The 18,332-nt window shown below is 39.8% G+C and overlaps 1 protein-coding gene across 1 annotated transcript; it reads right to left on the reverse strand.

Annotated features, from left to right (window-relative positions):
• Positions 1 to 314: 314 nt before the first annotated feature.
• On the reverse strand, positions 315 to 12,684 carry chmp2ba (charged multivesicular body protein 2Ba). The gene is made up of 6 exons (XM_080038739.1): positions 12,498 to 12,684; positions 7,874 to 7,965; positions 4,845 to 5,039; positions 3,635 to 3,737; positions 3,242 to 3,348; positions 315 to 1,996 (listed from the first exon to the last, which is right to left on the reverse strand). The coding sequence occupies exons 1-6, from the start codon at positions 12,529 to 12,531 to the stop codon at positions 1,883 to 1,885; spliced, it is 645 nt and encodes a 214-aa protein (XP_079894865.1). The 5' UTR covers positions 12,532 to 12,684; the 3' UTR covers positions 315 to 1,882.
• Positions 12,685 to 18,332: the final 5,648 nt, after the last annotated feature.

The following is an 18,332-nucleotide window of genomic DNA, read 5'->3' on the forward strand; positions in this document are numbered from 1 at the left end:
AAGAAGCGTGTTAGTACCGGTCTAACAAACATCTGAAGCTGGAAAGAGTCCTGCTCTTAAAGATACATTGAAAATCGACTCTTGGTATTCAATCTTTTTTTCAGAGAACACCACTTCATTGTTTCATCTCAACAACATGTCAATGACTAATCACAGTCTAGATAATGCAGTGCAAATTGATTTTAAGTCTGCACTGCTTCACTCCAATGCTGCCACTTTAACAAGACTTGATTATCCCTCTAATGTTTAACCTTTAAAAACACCAGTCTGGTCCATTAAAAAAGAACGAAAAACTGAACAGAGGCTCACCAAACTTGTACCTCAAGAAACTTTATTCCTTATAAAAGCCATACACCCGTTACAGAGTCACTTTACAATGACTAAAAGAAACAAAGAGGAGAAACATACACTATTTAAAAAAGTGTGGGAACAATGGGACTGCACTCAAACAGTGACACAATCAGTCAAAACATTGTTGCCTCAACAGGCTGTTTAAAGATAAAGGGAAAAAAAATCAATGATGTATTGTACATGGCCAAACACCTGCGAGAATGAAAACATTTTCTATTTGTTTTGGCAATGAGAATCAATATGGGAAGAAAAAAAATACAAAGACTTAATTGTATGTCGGCTGACATTAACAAATCACTGTATAGAAGAGTTTGCTTCATCTCTTGGGTCACAGTGTTATTTGCAGGAAAAACACTTTCACATGTAGTGTGTGTGTGTTTGTGAGTGAGGCAGCTTTAAAAAAAAAAACTAATGTCAGTAACTGCACAGCAGCTGAAAGAGAAAAGGGACTGCAGGACCAGTCGCCAGTCACTGTCCCATGTCCAATATAAGATACACAATCAGAAATAGCAAACATCAGCCAAGGATCTAAAAGAAAACTCATTTGATTACTCAGTAGTATCTAACAATAGATTCCAAACTCTCTTTCATTTCTCCTGTTTGATCGCATTTTCTCAAAACGTCTGTAGAGCTTCAGCGGCGCAAATCAAATGCTTGCCCTCAGATCGATCCATCTCATGCATTATTTGTCAAGTGACGTGAAGGCCTTACCCCAGCCCGAGGGCATCTCTTATACATACATTTCACATGCATATTTCTGTCTGGGTTGCATCATGTCCAGTACACCTAAAGGAAAAAATACATGATAATCTGTTTTGCTAGTTGCTTCACTAGTGTGATGAGGAGCTCAGCTGTGTGATGAAGCACTTTCACTTGCATGATAACATAACTATTGCCTAAACCCCTGAACGTTTCACCCACATTATAATGCACGTCATGTACATTGAGTAGAGGCTAGTTAGCCACAGATGATGTGAAACAAATGTTGTTGCATTTTAAATTAACCAGTGGGAACAATGATAGAAGGTAAATAGCTAGTAGGATAGTAGGAAAAATACAAAGTTCCATCTGCTTACTGAGAAACCCTAAGCTTGTCTTAATTACTAGATTTTTTTAAATTCCAATTTAACCCAAGCTAATTTCAAGGTCACATATAACTGTACCCCTTATAAAAGACATATGTTTGGGGTAAACACATGTTTGTGGCTAAGAACTCTTTAGGTCATTTGCTATTAGTCCACATTCAGGCTGTGGCCCCTCCATAAATATAATAGATGCATTAATAGATCAGATGTTATGCCCTTATGATAAGTAAGGCAACCTGCAGACGTACATGTCAATGTGTATGTGTTCCTATGTCTTTGCGTGTGTGTATGTGTGTGTGTGTGCGTGCGTGTGCGTGTGTGTATGTGTCTGTGTGTGGACCTGTAGCATATGAACAATGACAAAACCAATGCATGTAAAAGAGTCTGTATCAATGGGTATTATGTTGCACGGGTTGGTAATGCAAACATTAACACAACGGAGCCGTTTAGTCCACCCCTAGAGCTCGGAGTTGTCTCTCGATCTCGTCGTCAGAGATGGTGGCTGATTTGGAGGTAGAGGCGCTGGGGACACTCTTTCCTGCAGCTGGAGCTCTCACCATCTGGAAACATGTGGCAGAAAAATCCCATTAGTGAAAACACACACACAGACAAACAGGCTGGTACTTGTTGTAAGACTGGCTGCCATATACAGCTCCCTTCTGTTACTCTGAAGACAAATGTAAGATATGTTCACATTGGATCCCCCTTACTGTCAATTATATTTGAAAACCCATTAACTCCACATAACAATTTCATTTTACATAAATATTTTGGGATTGCCATTTACAGTACTACAGCCCACCTCAGCTCTATAACTGGGTGTCAGTTACTGAGCGTTATTTTTACAGGATTAATCATCCTATATTTGCAAGAAAAAACACTGTAGTTGAAAGAAATAAATCCTAAACTTTGGAAATCTCTCCTTTAAAAAGGACGGCTTTGAAGGTTTGTTGATTTATAGTTGAATGAAAGTCAGTGCTTTTCTTTCTACTGGAAAGCCTTACAACAATCTGTCTCCACCTTGTGCGGATCTCATATCAAATGACTAAGAAGTGACCTCTGTGTTTGCTGAAAATCAGAAGCATAACTTTTCAGGCTTCAAACCACATTACACTGAATATAATAATTCCACTGCATGTGACATTGACACAATTTGTCAGCTTATTTAATTACGTCAGTTTGTCCCCAAACTACCATAGCTTATGTGAATTGTACATTTCTTTCAGCTCGAAGGTTGATTGAAAAAGCTTTTATTGTTTCGCTTCTTAAAGAAATTGTTTGATACCAGAGCATTCAGAGAATGCTCTTCTCAGTGTTTTATCCAGATTGAGCAGGAAATAATTGCCACACCACCAAATTAAAGCTATTTTATGGGACAATTTGTGGTTTTGTACATTGTGTTATGAGGTAATAACTCATGAAGCCCCCCAGGGGGAGCCAGACACCCAGCAGATGGGCAGACAGGCAGCTAACACAGACTACAGTACATATAGTTAGAAGAGCTGAGGGCTAGCCCCACCATGCGGCAGCTGGAATACAATCTAAAAGTCGAGTGAAAGTCATGAAGAACACTTATTATTCAGTTCATCTTGCTAGGGGATGTGCACTCCATAAAGATCAGTTACATGTAAAATGTGCAGTGAAACTTCATGTTTTAACTCCTATATTACTGAAGAAGAATGTTTCTACATGTTCTCATCTTAAGTAGTGATAACAATTCAATACAAATAAATGGAACAGGTATTGCCAATGGACTTAAAGTACCTTAGAAACTAGTTTTATGTCTATCACTTTGAATGGCTCACCTTTCCTGAGATCTCAATGCCGATCTCATCCAGAACCTGGTTGACGATGTCCTGGGATTCATCCTCATCCCCAGAATCTTCAAACATGCTATCCAAGGTGTCGTTGACTGGACAGACGGTGAGGAAGGGAGGGAGGAGAAATGGACAGACAGGTCAATAAAGTCAAACGCATTGAGTCATAGCCACAGTTTGAACTTAAGAGCAAACTAGTAAACATACGTATGTATGCTTTTTTTATACATGTCAGTCATCGTTACATCTTTGTCTTCGCACATCAAACCCCCCTGCCATATATGCTGGCAAGCCTGTAAATTACGCAGGAGTGTTTCTGTGTGTGCGTCTGTCTGTCTGTCTGTGTGTGTGTGTGTGTGTGTGTGTGCTATGTTTTCTTACTCATTTCCTCGGTCATGTCCATCTTCATGTTCTCCTTCTGGAAGTCCTGCATTGTCTTCATAGTCTTTTGTGGATCCATCTTCTTATTCACTGCTTGCATTGTCTGCACACATAATAAAAACAAGGTTAGAGAATGAATATAGATTTTTATTTCACTTGAGTAGTTGTCGACCATAGCTTCCAATAGTGTGGGAAGATAGCGTGCGTGGCACAGTACATTGAATAAACTGAGTAGAAGGCTGCACTTGTCTGTGTGTGCATCTGTGTCCAAACAAACTTTGTGTATATCTGACATACAACAGTTAACAGATCCTCACCCCTCTCTGTAACAACCCCCTTCCCCACACACACACACACACACTCACTCACTTCATCACACTCCATTAATCTTAAGCCTAATTATATTTGACCTGTCTGTCTCTGCGAATGTGTGACTCTGAACAGTACATCGCTCCCAGCCAATTACCACCTCTCACACTTCATTAACGACGCCGCCACAACACTTGGCTTTAAACAAAAACAGATCCCACATTAATAATTACAACACTTAAATATTGATAGCAGTAAACAGCGGAACTGGTTCATATGCAAAACAGGGGGTGCACCTAACTCTCCTAAGAGAGAGTTGAACATAGTGAATATGAAACGTCTTAATGGCCTTTTAAGTGTTAATCTAAGTTCTAGATTTTGACCCATGCATCCTTAAAAAAAAAGACAATACTAAATGAAAATATATCATAAACAATTAACCCAAAAACAATGTCATACAATGTAAAAGTATTGCTTTTCACAATAGCGTGTCTTGTTTCATGCACTTGTTAATAGTACGTTTTGGGATATTTTGTTAACCTTGAGACAGGGGCTATGTTTGAAACAGCCTTTTTGTGTCTTCCCTACATATTCAACATGTACATACTACATACTGTCTACTTAACAATCGATTGTGTATGCGAGATTTGTTGGACAGTTTACACTGAAGTATACAGAAGCAATAATAGTAATAATAAAGCAATAAAAAACTTCAGCATCGTTTGAAAAGACGCAATGCATTGTGGGGCGGTTGAGTATGAAAAGTAACCTATCCATCCAAACACAAAATCCTCTCGGAAGTAAGTACTCATCCGGGCATTTCTCGACTACACAACCACAACATACTCAAATTGACGTCAAAATGAGTATGAATAGGACGTTAGTAGGGCTAGGATTGTACCTTGGCTGAAGTGGACATGGCACCAGCCATCTTCATCTGGGAGTTCATGACCTTAGTCTGTGTGGACATGGAGGTGACTTTGGAGCTGACGGCGTACGTGCGGTTCTTCTGTTTCCTCAGCTGGACCAGCTGCTTGGCCAGGATCTTACAGGCCTCCTTGTTTCCAGTCTTTGCCATTTTCTTGATTTCTGCCTCCTGGAAGGGGCAAGAGGAGAATATGAGAGGTAAGGAATTTGATGCTTAAAAAGAAAAACTCTTCAGCTGTGTCTGAATTTGAGCATATTTAAACCTAATGGAGCGTACATTTACCGGACATGCTCCATACTACTGAACGGAAAATCCACATCGGCGCCATTTATGAATTTTAAATGTCCTCTTAAGTGATCTGATTCATCTGAAAAAGTTGTCCTGCTTTTGTTAAGTATACCATGTTAATTAATTTTCTGTGATCCTGATCTAATGACCTACAAAGTGTTTCCTTGGGTTCCTCTTCCTGGACCATATAAGGCGTTACACAAATAAAACAAGTATTCATGCGTGATTATGCACACACTTTGTGTGATAAACAAACAGAACCATACATCCACAAAGCTCCCGAGAGACTTAATGTGTTTGCAAATATAGACATAGTAAAACACAAATGTCATCTGGATCAGGCCTTGCAATGCTGGCAAGCAAAACATGCCATTAGCTTTTGGTAAACATCAGAAAACACACAGATGCTAAAGGGTGTGTGTGTGTGTGTGTGTGTGTGTGTGTGTGTGTGTGTCTGTGTGTGTGTGTCTGTGTGTGTGTGTGTGTGTGTGTGTGTGTGTGTGTGTGTGTGTGTGTGTGTGTGTGTGTGTGTGTGTGTGTGTGTGTGTGTGTGTGTGTGTGTGTGTGTGTGTGTGTGTGTGTGTGTGTGTGTGTGTGTGTGTGTGTGTGTGTGTGTGTGTGTGTGTGTGTGTGTGTGTGTGTGTGTGTGTGTGTGTGTGTGTGTGTGTGTGTGTGTGTGTGTGTGTGTGTGTGTGTGTGATAATCCCAAGAGACACAAATGGAGCTGCAGGTTACAGTAAGCTAGCCATGCCTCTTAGCAGTTCTCTGTACAACAGCCCCAGCCAGCATTGTCTTGTGTATCTCTTGGGTTGGCGCTAAAAGCATCTTCAGGAAGCAACAATCAATTATTAATGTTTGAACAAGCACAGAACAGGTGCATCGGGTTCAGTCCGTATTTGTAAAAATCCAATTAATCCCATAGAGAGAGAGAGAGAGAGAGAAACTGTATACTGTAGGTGTGGGAGGAAATAAAAAGATACACAGTGACAATAATAATGTCAACCGCACTGTCATCTGAAAAAAACTATGAATGCTTTAGCTTGGAAGAGACATATACGAGAGCAGAGGGACTGCTGCTGATGCGGAGCTTATAATGTCTTATTTACTGCACTGTCAGTCAGGAAAGGAGGGGGAAGAGGGAGGAGGGGTGTGATGGATAGATAGTGCTCTCCTAGACATAGAGGAAGACAGAATAGTGAAGCAGTTGGGCTCAGCCTGGCAGGAACTAAGACGCCTAATGTATGTTAGCATGGGCCAAAGAAGTTTTATATACAGCGGATGGGCAATATGTAGTGACAGCAGCTTCAATGCACAGATTTTGCGACATACATTTTGGTTGAATCAGGTTGTGTTCAAAGTATTTTTTGGCTTCACAAGGCCAAATTTCAAGCAATTGAATATTTATTTTCAACTTTTTGAAAAATTAAATGTTAAATGTGATACAGTTTAAAGTGTTTTTTGAAAAATTTACTTGAAACCAGCTTGACTTCAAAAATAAATAAAAACAAAGTAGGTGTTTTTATTAACCCCACTTAAAGAAGAATTAAACAGCGTAACTAACCTTTAAGCATCATTAAGTCCAAGTGTCCAAACATTATTTTTGAGAATTTGGACATATGCACGTCAAGACTTCCTGATGGTGGACCTTTCTTTCTCTTTTTTTTCAGATAATTTTTTGGCATTTTATTAGACAGGTCGGAGAGACAGAGATTAAATGGGGCAGAGAGGGGAATGACATGCAGAGAACGGCCACGGCCAGATTTGAACCCGTAGTCTGCTGCTTCCGAGGGCTGAGCCTCTATTTGGGGGGGAGGGGGAGGCTCTCACCACGAAGAAAGTGCATGTTCCTTATTGTCCTGCCTGTTTCCTTTCTTTTCCTAAATTAGCAAGTCCTACAAAACAACATGGAAAATGAACACTTCGACTTAAAAAGTACTTAGATTTTTGGGGGGATAAACTTTGCCCTGTGCCATTTTTACGCATCATTGTGCTAAACAGGAAATGTAGGTCATTTCCATTTCTTTGCGAATGCATATTTTATTCAAAACCTGCAACAAAGCTTCTATAAAAGAAAAAAAAATACTAATTAGCGGAAGACATTAATGAGGAATAAAAATCTGGTTCCCCGGGGAGGTAATTATGTCCTGTGTGATATTTACTTAATACAACAGAGGGGAGCGGACAGGGTCGTACTCTTTCATCTTTCAGAGAGGGGAAATGTTATGCGTGTCTGTGAATGAAGCACTTATCGTATAATGCTGTGTGAGTGTTTGTGTGTGTGTGTGTGAGAGAGAGAGTGTGTAGTCTCACTTGCCTGAAGCAATGCCACCACACCACGTAGTTTTTTTGCTTATTCGATTACACCCATTAGCCAATCAGGCTCAATCTTAGCTGGTAGGAAGAGGATGTAAAACGCATCTCTAGCTGTGTGTGTGTGTGTGTGTGTGTGTGTGTGTGTGTGTGTGTGTGTGTGTGTGTGTGTGTGTGTGTGTGTGTGTGTGTGTGTGTGTGTGTGTGTGTGTGTGTGTGTGTGTGTGTGTGCATGTGTGTGCGTGTGTGTGTGTGTTGGGAGAGCAGGGGGGGGGGGGGGGGTTGATCTCAATAAAGCATTGATGCAATAATGTAGAAATGTATGGAAAATGCTGTAGAGATCATTTTATTTCCCAGAGCAGACCGTTTGTGTTTGGGTGTGTTTTGTATGTGTGTGTTCTCACCATTTGTTTCTCTTGTTTCTCCAGCGCTGCTCTGTCCCTGGTGATCTGTCTCTGAGTGCCACGCAGCTCCTTAGACTGTTCCTTGATGATGTCTTTGGAGAGAGACGGAAAGGAACAAAGAAAGAAAGATGACTTCATGTTTTGCAAAAGCTACAACACAACATTCCTAACTTCCAGGTCCCTTTTTCAGGTACCAAAATGATCAAATACAAAAGACAGTGTACTATATCTGAAATGTATGTGAATACACAGATGAACTTTTACTTTTGAACCTTCCCAACCAAGAAAAACAGTTTAAATTAAACATGTGCAATGTGTGGTGGTAATAAGATAAATACAGTCTGGAAATCTGACATCACTCATGACTTGCATTAGCCTACATAATCACAAACTGACAGACGAACAGAAAGTGCACATATAGAGCAGAAGCAGGAATGTGCAGTACAATGATTGTTTCTCCTTCTCTGTATGGTTTGGTTGTGGACCACCATCTACAATTTCTTGATTTTTGAATGTGTATCCTTTATAGAGAAAGTGGTAAAAAAATAAATAAATGCAATTAAATATCTGTATTAGATGATAATGTTTGCGGACGTCACTGCATTTCGTGTGCAATGCAGTTGGGAAGGCCAGCGACCAGGTCAGCTGCACGGCTTTGGATGAAATGGTAAACATCCATTCAGTGGCTTAATGGTGAACATGTGCGAGTGTGCGCCCACATGAATGCCAAATACCACAGAGTAACAAGCAGCACACTGAGAATTCATACCAACACAGTCAACTGCTACTGCTACACAGTCTACTTCCACAATTCTCCAAAATATTAGAAAAAATCTTCAACAATAGACTGGACACATTCTTAGAAAAGCACAAATTAATTAATAACAGTCAATATGGATTCAGAACCAACAGATCAACATCACTTGCATTAATAGAGTCAGTTGAAGAAATTACAAATGCCATTGAACAGAAAAAATATGCAGTAGGAGTATTTATTGATATCAGAAAAGCTTTCGACACAATCAATCATAACATTTTATTCAATAAACTGGAAAGATATGGAATAAGGGGGATAGTATTGGAGTGGATAAAAAGCTATTTGAGCAAAAGGAAGCAGTTCGTGAAGTTGGGCAACTGTTCGTCGTCATGTTTGGACATTTCTTGTGGCGTACCCCAGGGGTCAGTGCTGGGTCCGAAACTGTTTATCCTGTATATTAATGATATCTGTAATGTTTCCAATGTCTTGAGGTTGGTTCTATTTGCTGATGACACTAATATTTTCTGTTCTGGGGAGAATTTAAAACAACTAGAAGAAATCATCAATAGGGAAATGAGCAAAATAAAAACATGGTTTGATAAAAACAAACTATCATTAAACTTAAGCAAAACAAAAATAATGTTATTTGGTAACTATAGAATGAACACGCAAATAAATATCAATATAAATGGAGTTGAAATTGAAAGTGTTTACGAAAATAAATTTCTTGGGGTTATAATAGATGATAGATTCAGTTGGAAATCACACATTACACACGTACAATCAAAACTATCAAGAAGCATTTATGTATTAAACAAAGTAAAACAGGTTCTAGATCAAAAATCAATCCGTATTCTCTACTGTTCACTAGTCTTACCATACCTCAGTTACTGTACAGAAGTCTGGGGCAACACGTACAAAACGTCATCACATTCACTTACTATTCTCCAAAAAAAAGCAATCCGCATTATTCACAATGTGAGATATCTGGATCATACTAACCCATTATTCATACGGTCAAAATTATTAAAATTCACAGATCTGGTGGAATTTAAAACTGCACAGATAATGTTTAAGGCTAAAATCAACATATTACCCTTAAACATACAAAAATTATTCAGTGATCGTGAGGGGGGCTATAATTTAAGGGGAAAATGTAATTTCAAAGTGAACAGCGTCCGTACGACCAGGAAAACGTTTTGCATTTCAATATGTGGGGTGAGACTATGGAACAGTTTGAGTGGGGAGATCAAGGAATGTCCAAACATTAACCAGTTTAAAATAAAATACAAAGAATTGATTTTCACAAGGTACAGGGATGAAGATTAACATAGTGTATATGTTTACATGTATGTATATTTGTATATATTTGACGGTATTTATATAATATTGAATGTTTAATCAGATATTATTATTATTATAAGATTACTTGACAATATTATTAGATAAATACGACGATATTATTAGATAAATATGCAATTGGTAACAAATTGTATCATATTGAAAACTAATATATATTAATATGTATTATTATTTTTGAAATATTATTATATCACTAATAAGGAAGCCAATAGTCATTATAGATATAAATCAGGGAGAAGGGGTGAGATTAAATAAGTTTTCTTCTCACCCCTTTTCGAACAGGTAAAGCAAGTGTAAGACAGTTTATTTTCATTTGTGGTTTTCATTGTGTGTAAATATTACTTTATTGTAACTGTCCACTTGTTTAATTTATTTTATTGTTTATTATTGCTTTTTTGTCTTTTATTGTTTACTTGTTCGAAATAAAAACATTTTCAATTCAAAAAAAAAAATTCAAAAACTGTAGAAGTGTTTGGACAGCTCACAACCAATATTGAGTACGCTCTAAACCTCCCACACACACACACACGCGAGATAATGTATGACCCCGAAGTCACACATTCATCCATGACACACACACACACACACCTTCACAATCTCCAGAAAGAAAACAAATAAATCATTAAATCGAAATAAGATTAATAGAAGTCTAAATTCTGAGGTGATTTTGGATGTTGTAATAAAATAAAAACTACAATGTGCACATAACATTTGTGTAGACATTTTAAATCTATAACCAGTCAGGCACTAAAAAAAAGTTTTAAGAAAAATGTCAGGTCAAGTCAAGTTTTATTCATAAAGCCCAAAATGAAAATCAAAAGATGAGGAAAAGCTCTCTTAAACAGGGGAAATGACTTAAGAAACCTTTGAATGAGCAGCAGAGGCAATAGTTGAGTAAAGCCCTATAGTCATGAGTGGCTCATCATATAATGACCTATATGACTATTTAGAAACTGTGGAGAAATGCTTATTCTGTGTGTAAAGTTCAGCAATCATGAAGTTGGGTCCAGAAGACAAGTCGGTGCAACGAAACTACGACACGACACGTCAGGTATACGTATAAGGTGACGTGCCGCCGACGTTTCAAAGTGGGAGGGATATCGACCGTACAAATATGTGTGATTCAACGCCCCCCACTCCCCACTAAATCCATTCGCCCAAATAACCAGATACCAACTTAGACCACCGCGACCCTGGGCAAAACGATGGAAAACTATTTGCCCGGAGAGATGAAATTAAGAAGGCAAAGACAGCAACTGCAAAAAATGTCACAGCTGAGAATCCTGACAAAGGTTTGACACGGAGCGGGAGTTAACACAGTAAGTACAGTATGCAGATGGTACTAGGGATGGGTGAAACTGGAATGGCAACGATGGGGAGGAGTAGGAAGGCGGTGCTGTGAAAAAGATTTGCCTTAACCAACAGAGCCTCTTTTCAAAACCTAAAGATAACATACTTTGATATTTTTTTAGATGCCTACTGCTACTCTATAAGTTTCCAGAAGAAGTGAAGTTTAAATATGCCCTCCCTCTTTAAAAGCCAAGCCCTAGCAGTCAATGTCTAATCAGTATTTGAAATAGAATAATTGACTCATTAAATTTGGTAAAAAAGAGAGGGTTTTTTTTTTCTCCCTAATTTTGACCTTGTGAGTGTGATTGCCTAGCCTGGAGAAAAGTACTGAAACATGTAGATGAAAACGGCTTTCAAGAATTTTTGACATCCCTGTATATTATGGACTACAATTACCACATCCAGCCAGAAAGAAGGCATGACTATGATGTCATATCTTAAACAGCCTTTCTTTAACAGTGCAGATTTCTTATCACATCGTTTGTGACAAAACTATTGTATTTTTTTTTTCAGAGCACTACAAGGCAGTCACTTCAGTACAATTGTTAACTTATTTCATATCTTTCTGAGAAATAAAATATAGCGTAAGATAGAACTGAGTTGGCTCTCGGACTTGGCTTGAATAAATTAAAAACAATGACAGAACGTAAAAGTTGAGACAAATGTTACATCTGCTCATATCTATTTTACATGGCATTATCGACGTTGTTGACAAACAGTTTATGAATATTCAAGTGTGTAGCCTATTTCCTGTTTTGTACAGTCAGTGGAGAACAATGACTTAACCTTAGCGCCAGTCAGTGTAGCTTTACAGGCACATTCATCCTAAATGTCATTGACCCAACGTTAACAGATAGCTATCGATTCGCTTTTTTCAAAAAGTAAGGGGAAAACAAACATTGTGGTTCAGAGTTTCACTGTAGCCATATAGCCTATGTTACACAAATGGTAGGCTATGTTCCCCTGGCAGCGCTTCAACGCTGGTTTTAGACTTCAGGTACCAATGTGACTTGGTGACTCACTCAACTAGACTAACAGGTTGAACAACACAACGTTATGAGAGGGAACGCTAATTTAAAACGGTATGACACCGCTGTCTGTACACCCGAGCTAAAAACAAGTTAGCTAGCTTTTTTTACACAGAGCAAAACTTACCATCGACAGTCTTCTTCTTGAAAAGGGAAGCCATGTCGCTGCTTTGTACCGACTTAATTACGATATAAACAACTCTCCACTGACTAACTGTGTGGTTCCTATCGTCTACGCCGCCGTTTAGCCGTCACACCGGGGCGTGAGGGTCGGTTTAGCAGCTCCTGTTTCCTGGTTGACTTTCTGTTGTCAGAGTTCCTCCCTCAGCTGACTGACTCTCGACGGCTTCACGTGACGTCACGGCGGGACTCTCTCGCGCTGCCTTCACTTGCACCTCGTAAAATGCACAAGAGTGAGCAGAACAAGTGTGTCTGATCGTAGACAACTATTAAAATTGTAAATGTCAACACGGTGATGGCGCCCGTCCAATTTATGTTAGACTGTAGGCCAGGCCGTATGAATGCCCTGGACCAAGAAAATATGTCACCATGACAACAAGTATACACAACAGTGTATGTTTGAACCTAGACACTAGTATCTATTTACATGGGTGGATCAGGAAAAGCCAGGCAAATGTAACCCCATTGTCACACTGGCATTATAGTGGTCACTGCAATGATACGAATAATGATAATATTAAAAAATATTAGTTTATGAGACATGTAGCCTATGTACATGTAGCCGAAACATACATTAATTTGCAATATTCCATGCAGTTCCTGAAGGCAGCATAAGGGCAGAGAAACTGATAATAAAATTATAATTGGCAAAAGAGAAAGGTCTTCTTTTTGCTAAATGATAAGGCTAAAGCAAGCAAATATATGCTACCATTGCCTATATATATTGCATACATGGGTCACTTATCACTTGTACAGTTTGCATGGATTATACTTTTCACATTTACAGCATATTTAATCCAACTGATGTTTTAATTGTCTCTCTCTTCTTTTCCGTCCAATTTTTTTCAGGGTTTTTGCATGCAGTGTGAATCAGTTCATGCACTGGTCACAGCACACAAACATGAAATGGCTTGTAAGAAGACATATCCACAGAGGGAGTCACTGTCTATAAAATAAAACCCCATGGCTTCTCACGGCATCATAAATTCTGTTATTCTCAATTTCCTTTCCTCATCTGTTTATCCCACCACGGGGTGAGGGGTTTTCATACACTCTGGAGTGTATTCATATATTCCTATTGTCTTATTTCATATGAATGTTGGAGAGCAACTTTATGTGCGGCGGCGGTGGTGGGACTCTTGAACCATAACCAACTCAATTTGGTGCATCTGTGAGTGTCTGGGTATAGTGTCGGTGGGAGGTTGTCGGGAAGATACAATTTAAATGGGGGGAGTGGAAGCCCAGAAATAGTGTGAGATGCCAAGTTATGGCTGGAGCAGGAGAGAGAGAGAGAGAGGGGTGACTTTGAGGATGGGTAGCCCTCAGCTCTTTCACTCTATCTCCAAGGATGTGCATGTGTTGCCTCTGTGCATCGCCGTGTTTGTCCTAAGGCGTTGTTCTTGTTAAGGTTATTAGGGAAGATGTTTCGGCGCTAATCAGTGGAGGGCTACAGGGACCCCCACTAAACGGCCTCATCATCAGAGGGCCCCACTGGTGATAACTCTAGCCCCCAAGCACCCAAGGGAGGCTGCAGGTACTAAGCCTGTATCTGTCTGTGCTGTGTGCTACAATATAGGCGCATGCAAATCAAATGCTTGGGGGTTCAATTTGGTTTTATTATCCCTGTGATGGATATACATTGGAGGTTGTTTAAATGTTCATTGTAGAATGGATTCATATACATACACCGTGGAAAGGCTTTAACCCGAGGTTTATTCTAATGATTCACTTGGAGTGGATGCCTTGTAAATATTTCCATTGTTGTTCTGTATTGAATGGTCAAGGTGTTTCACTGTTAGTGTTGCAGAGGTTTCTCCAATTTAAAAATCTAAATCTTCAATACCAAAGATAATGGTGCAACATATTTTGCATAACTATGTGTCCCCAAGCAAAATTATGAATCACATTAAAACTAATGCAAATAAATGCTTCTCTCCTATCTATTCCATTTTCTGCTTTCTTACGGCAACACTTTCTCCCCTTTTTTCTGTACTTTCTCCAACTCTCTCTCTCTCTCTCTCTCTCCCTTTCTCCTCCTCCTCCTCTCTGCGATCTAGCCCGGGGCAAGCAGACTTGTGTGCTAAGGCGCTAACTACAGAGTGTATGGACGCACACACAGCAGGGAGAGAACGTTCATGTGTGAAATGAGATCCTCTCACAATCAGTGGGAGTCGCAGCCATAAAGCAGCACATCAACGTTTTCAGCTTTGAGGGATCATGGGACAAATCGCACAAATCCTCTTTATCTGATGACTGTGGAGTATACTTCTTGTAACAACTGTGTTTTCGCTCCTCTCTCTTCTCAGATGAACCCACTCGTTGACATCCAAAGATGAAACCCTGAGCTGGATCCAGTCCATGAGAGGTTGTTCTTTCTCATAAACAAGAACTTTAGTACAGACAAAAGAAAGCAACCAAAACCATTGTAACCGCAAGAGCTACACTTCCATGCCCCCGTTTTATTTTTGCACCAATAATTTCATTTAGACGAATAAGAAGTAAGACGTAACCTAAGAATCACCTCGGCTAAGCCATTTTGCATCAATTGCAATACCCTCTGATATCAACGCTCTATAATGTATTGTGTGCATACAGATATCGTAGACACATACACAATGAGCATTGCCATATGTACACTTGATGTAATATGACACAATGATGCAGAGAGCAAAACATGTTATATTATCCAAGTCAAGTGTCCACTGCTGTTCATATATGCTGAGCAGCCATGTTGAATCGGTGTTGGTTTCCCCAAATTTCCGAGTAGGAATTTTGACTTCATAGGGCTTTAATGTTGAAATTTTCCGACATTAAACTCGGAAACTCCGACTTACCAGTTCAACTAGAATGCGGCATAACACTTGTCTCGTTAAAAATAAGATTCAACAACTTCATATTTATCACAACAGAGACAGACACTCATCCCTGGATTATATCTCTTCCTCACATTAAAAGATGTAACAATCTGCCCCCATGTGTCAGGCACATCCTGAATTCCATTATTTGTGTTCTGTTTTGTCATTTGGAATAGAATCTCAACAAAGCTCCCTCAGGCCTCCTCGGGATGTATATCTCATTCCCCCTGTATTTATCGAGCATAAATCCTGAATCCTAATAGGATATGCTGCATTCTTCCCTGTGCCTCTGACATGTTCTGAAATATATTTGTATGCAAACACAGAATGACAAGGGGCTACAACAGGAGGCAAGGGATTTTCAACATGTAGGCTATACTTATTCTACTGTGATGGATGGATACTTCACTGCTACCCAGATGGAGAGAGAGATAGATTGAAGGAAGCAGGAAAGACACATGGAGTAGGGGGGAAAGAGGGCAGTTTCAGAGTGGAAGAAAGGGATTAATCATTGGCACAATCAAGAGTAGAGCAGGGACAATGGGGAGAAGTTAAAGTTGACAGTATGGTCCTTGATCTAACACATATGTACCTCTGACCCTGTCACTGTAGGCGTATAAAGGTAAATGCTGTTCATTGTGCCTTCAATAAAGTTTTATTTTTACAAAGTTGTATTGCATGCGTTTTCATGCCAAAAATTAGATGAGGAGACTGATATCAAAACAGGTCTGTTAGATATTAAGCTACGGGCTGGAAATAACCTCAGCCTGTGTCACACTGTTTTCTTGGGTTGTCCGTCACTCAGAAATCATGGATGATGCACATAAGAAAAGACAAATCACGACAACTTGGCAATGGTAGCAGATTCTGTTTCCTTTAGGCAGAGCCAGGTTCATTTCCATCCAGAATTGATACTAAGCTAAGCTAACCAAAGCTAACAGACTGATTTATTAGAGCGGTATTGATTTTCTCATTTAACTTACAAGTTCTTATTTCCCAAAATGTAAAAACTATTCCTTTGAAAATAAGATAGGCCTACTAACAAAACGTAAGTAGTGGAGAGGATTTAGGACATATGGAAGACAGCAGGAGGCTGAGAGAGCGGCATTGTGGGGAAGAGGTGACAGCAGCGGGGGAGGCAGGGGGCAGGTAGTTGGAGATGGCCTAATAAATCGAGTGAGTGACTCCACTCATTCCTGCCCGTGGGACGAATGTAGTGGGGTTCGCCAGCGCAGTGCAACATCAGGGAATTGTGGGTAATGAGAGATTATTCTCCCCTGTAGTGTTTGCTCATCATGACTGCTACTCACCATCTCCCCAGCCTCCCACGAAGCACACACAGACACACACACACACACACACACACGCAAGCCGGCAGATGTGGCATTTGGATGCAGGTGTGGATTTTCATACATGAACATGTGCAGACACACACAGAAACACACACACTAATATACACACTGAGACATCTTGCAGAAGTGCTGTTGGTTTTGTGAGTAAGGTCAAACAGCGAGGTGTTATTGTTTAAATCTGCTGCTGGCGCCAATTTTGGATGTCACACTCAGCGAGCCGCGCACATACACTTACACACACACGCTTCAATGACACCCTCTTTTATCCACAGGTCCCTTTCTTTGCCTGAGGTGGTCAATCTGTCTGAGGGTAGCCCCTACATGCATCAAACCAGAACCCTCTCTCTCTCTCTCCTCTGTCTCTCTCCAATCCCGGGTCTCGCTCGCCCTGGGGCCAGGCTGTGACCACTAGAAGTAGGCTTGTGGTCCCAGCAGGGGCCCAGGCTCCGACACACCATTAGCATGAGGGAATTAGAGTCATTACAACTGGAAGGGCAACGGAGGACGAGTCCTCCTTCGCTCTGCAGAGAAGGAAGGAGATCTGGGTCTGACCAAGTGGAGAGCTTTGTTAGATAATTGAGAACTATGTGTAAATGATTTAGTACACAGTTTTATTTACAGTGATAATGAATATTAATACACACAAATAGATGTTGTGGATGTTCTTGGTTATTAAAGTTGCTATTGGCACTTTTAAATATTTCTGAAACTCTTATTTTCCTTCTGGAGATCATAAATGACATGTAACAGCAAACAAGTGCACCATCAGTGCAAAAAAATGCTAGTTTTTCTAAATGCCTTTGTCATGGGGCCGCTCACCCAGGAACAACAGCTAGCGAGTAAAAACACTACCGCTTTTGTCCAAAGGAGATGCAAGAATTAACACAAACTGAATGTTCCTCGGAGCATCTTTAATGCAATATTCCAAAAAGATGGGATGTGTTTTTTAAATGGATACTTTTTCTTCTAGGTATTCCAATTGAGATACAGTCAGCTGTGTACATATGTGGTGAGTTTGTCAACTGAGAACACCATTGAGAAGAGAATCAAAGTTTTCAGAAGCTTCCTGTGTCTCCCATCTATTTTTAATTCCCTTTTGCATTTTCATTCAACCTGTTTCTTACCTCCGCTGGAAAGCATTTTAATACTGTCATGGATAATATAAATCAAATCTACATTCTTCCCCGTATACTGTCAAAACAAAGCTTAAAATGAAGCTTTGAAGGGTACAGCGGAATGGTATACGGACGGAACATAGAAGCTTAATTTCACACCTATCCACAGTATATGAACCCAAATGTCCTGCATAGACGGTGGTTTTTTTTTCTTCCAATTTGCTGTGGATTTTCAGATTTCATATTTGAATCCGTGTCCAGCTTTTGTTTAAAAAGGAAAAATCCCTCCCACTTTTACCGTCCATCAACTCGACCTCTGTCTTTGAGTCCACATCATCTCATTAACTTCTGCCGGGCAGCCTGAGCGGTTTCCTTTATCTGTATTCATGCAGAATATGAGTGAAAAACCAGAAGATTGACTAGGTAATTATCTGCTTTTTAAGCAAGGTCAGCATGGGGA

This window comes from Ammodytes marinus (genome assembly GCF_949987685.1).
Source record: "Ammodytes marinus genome assembly, chromosome: 12".
NCBI lineage: Eukaryota > Metazoa > Chordata > Actinopteri > Uranoscopiformes > Ammodytidae > Ammodytes > Ammodytes marinus.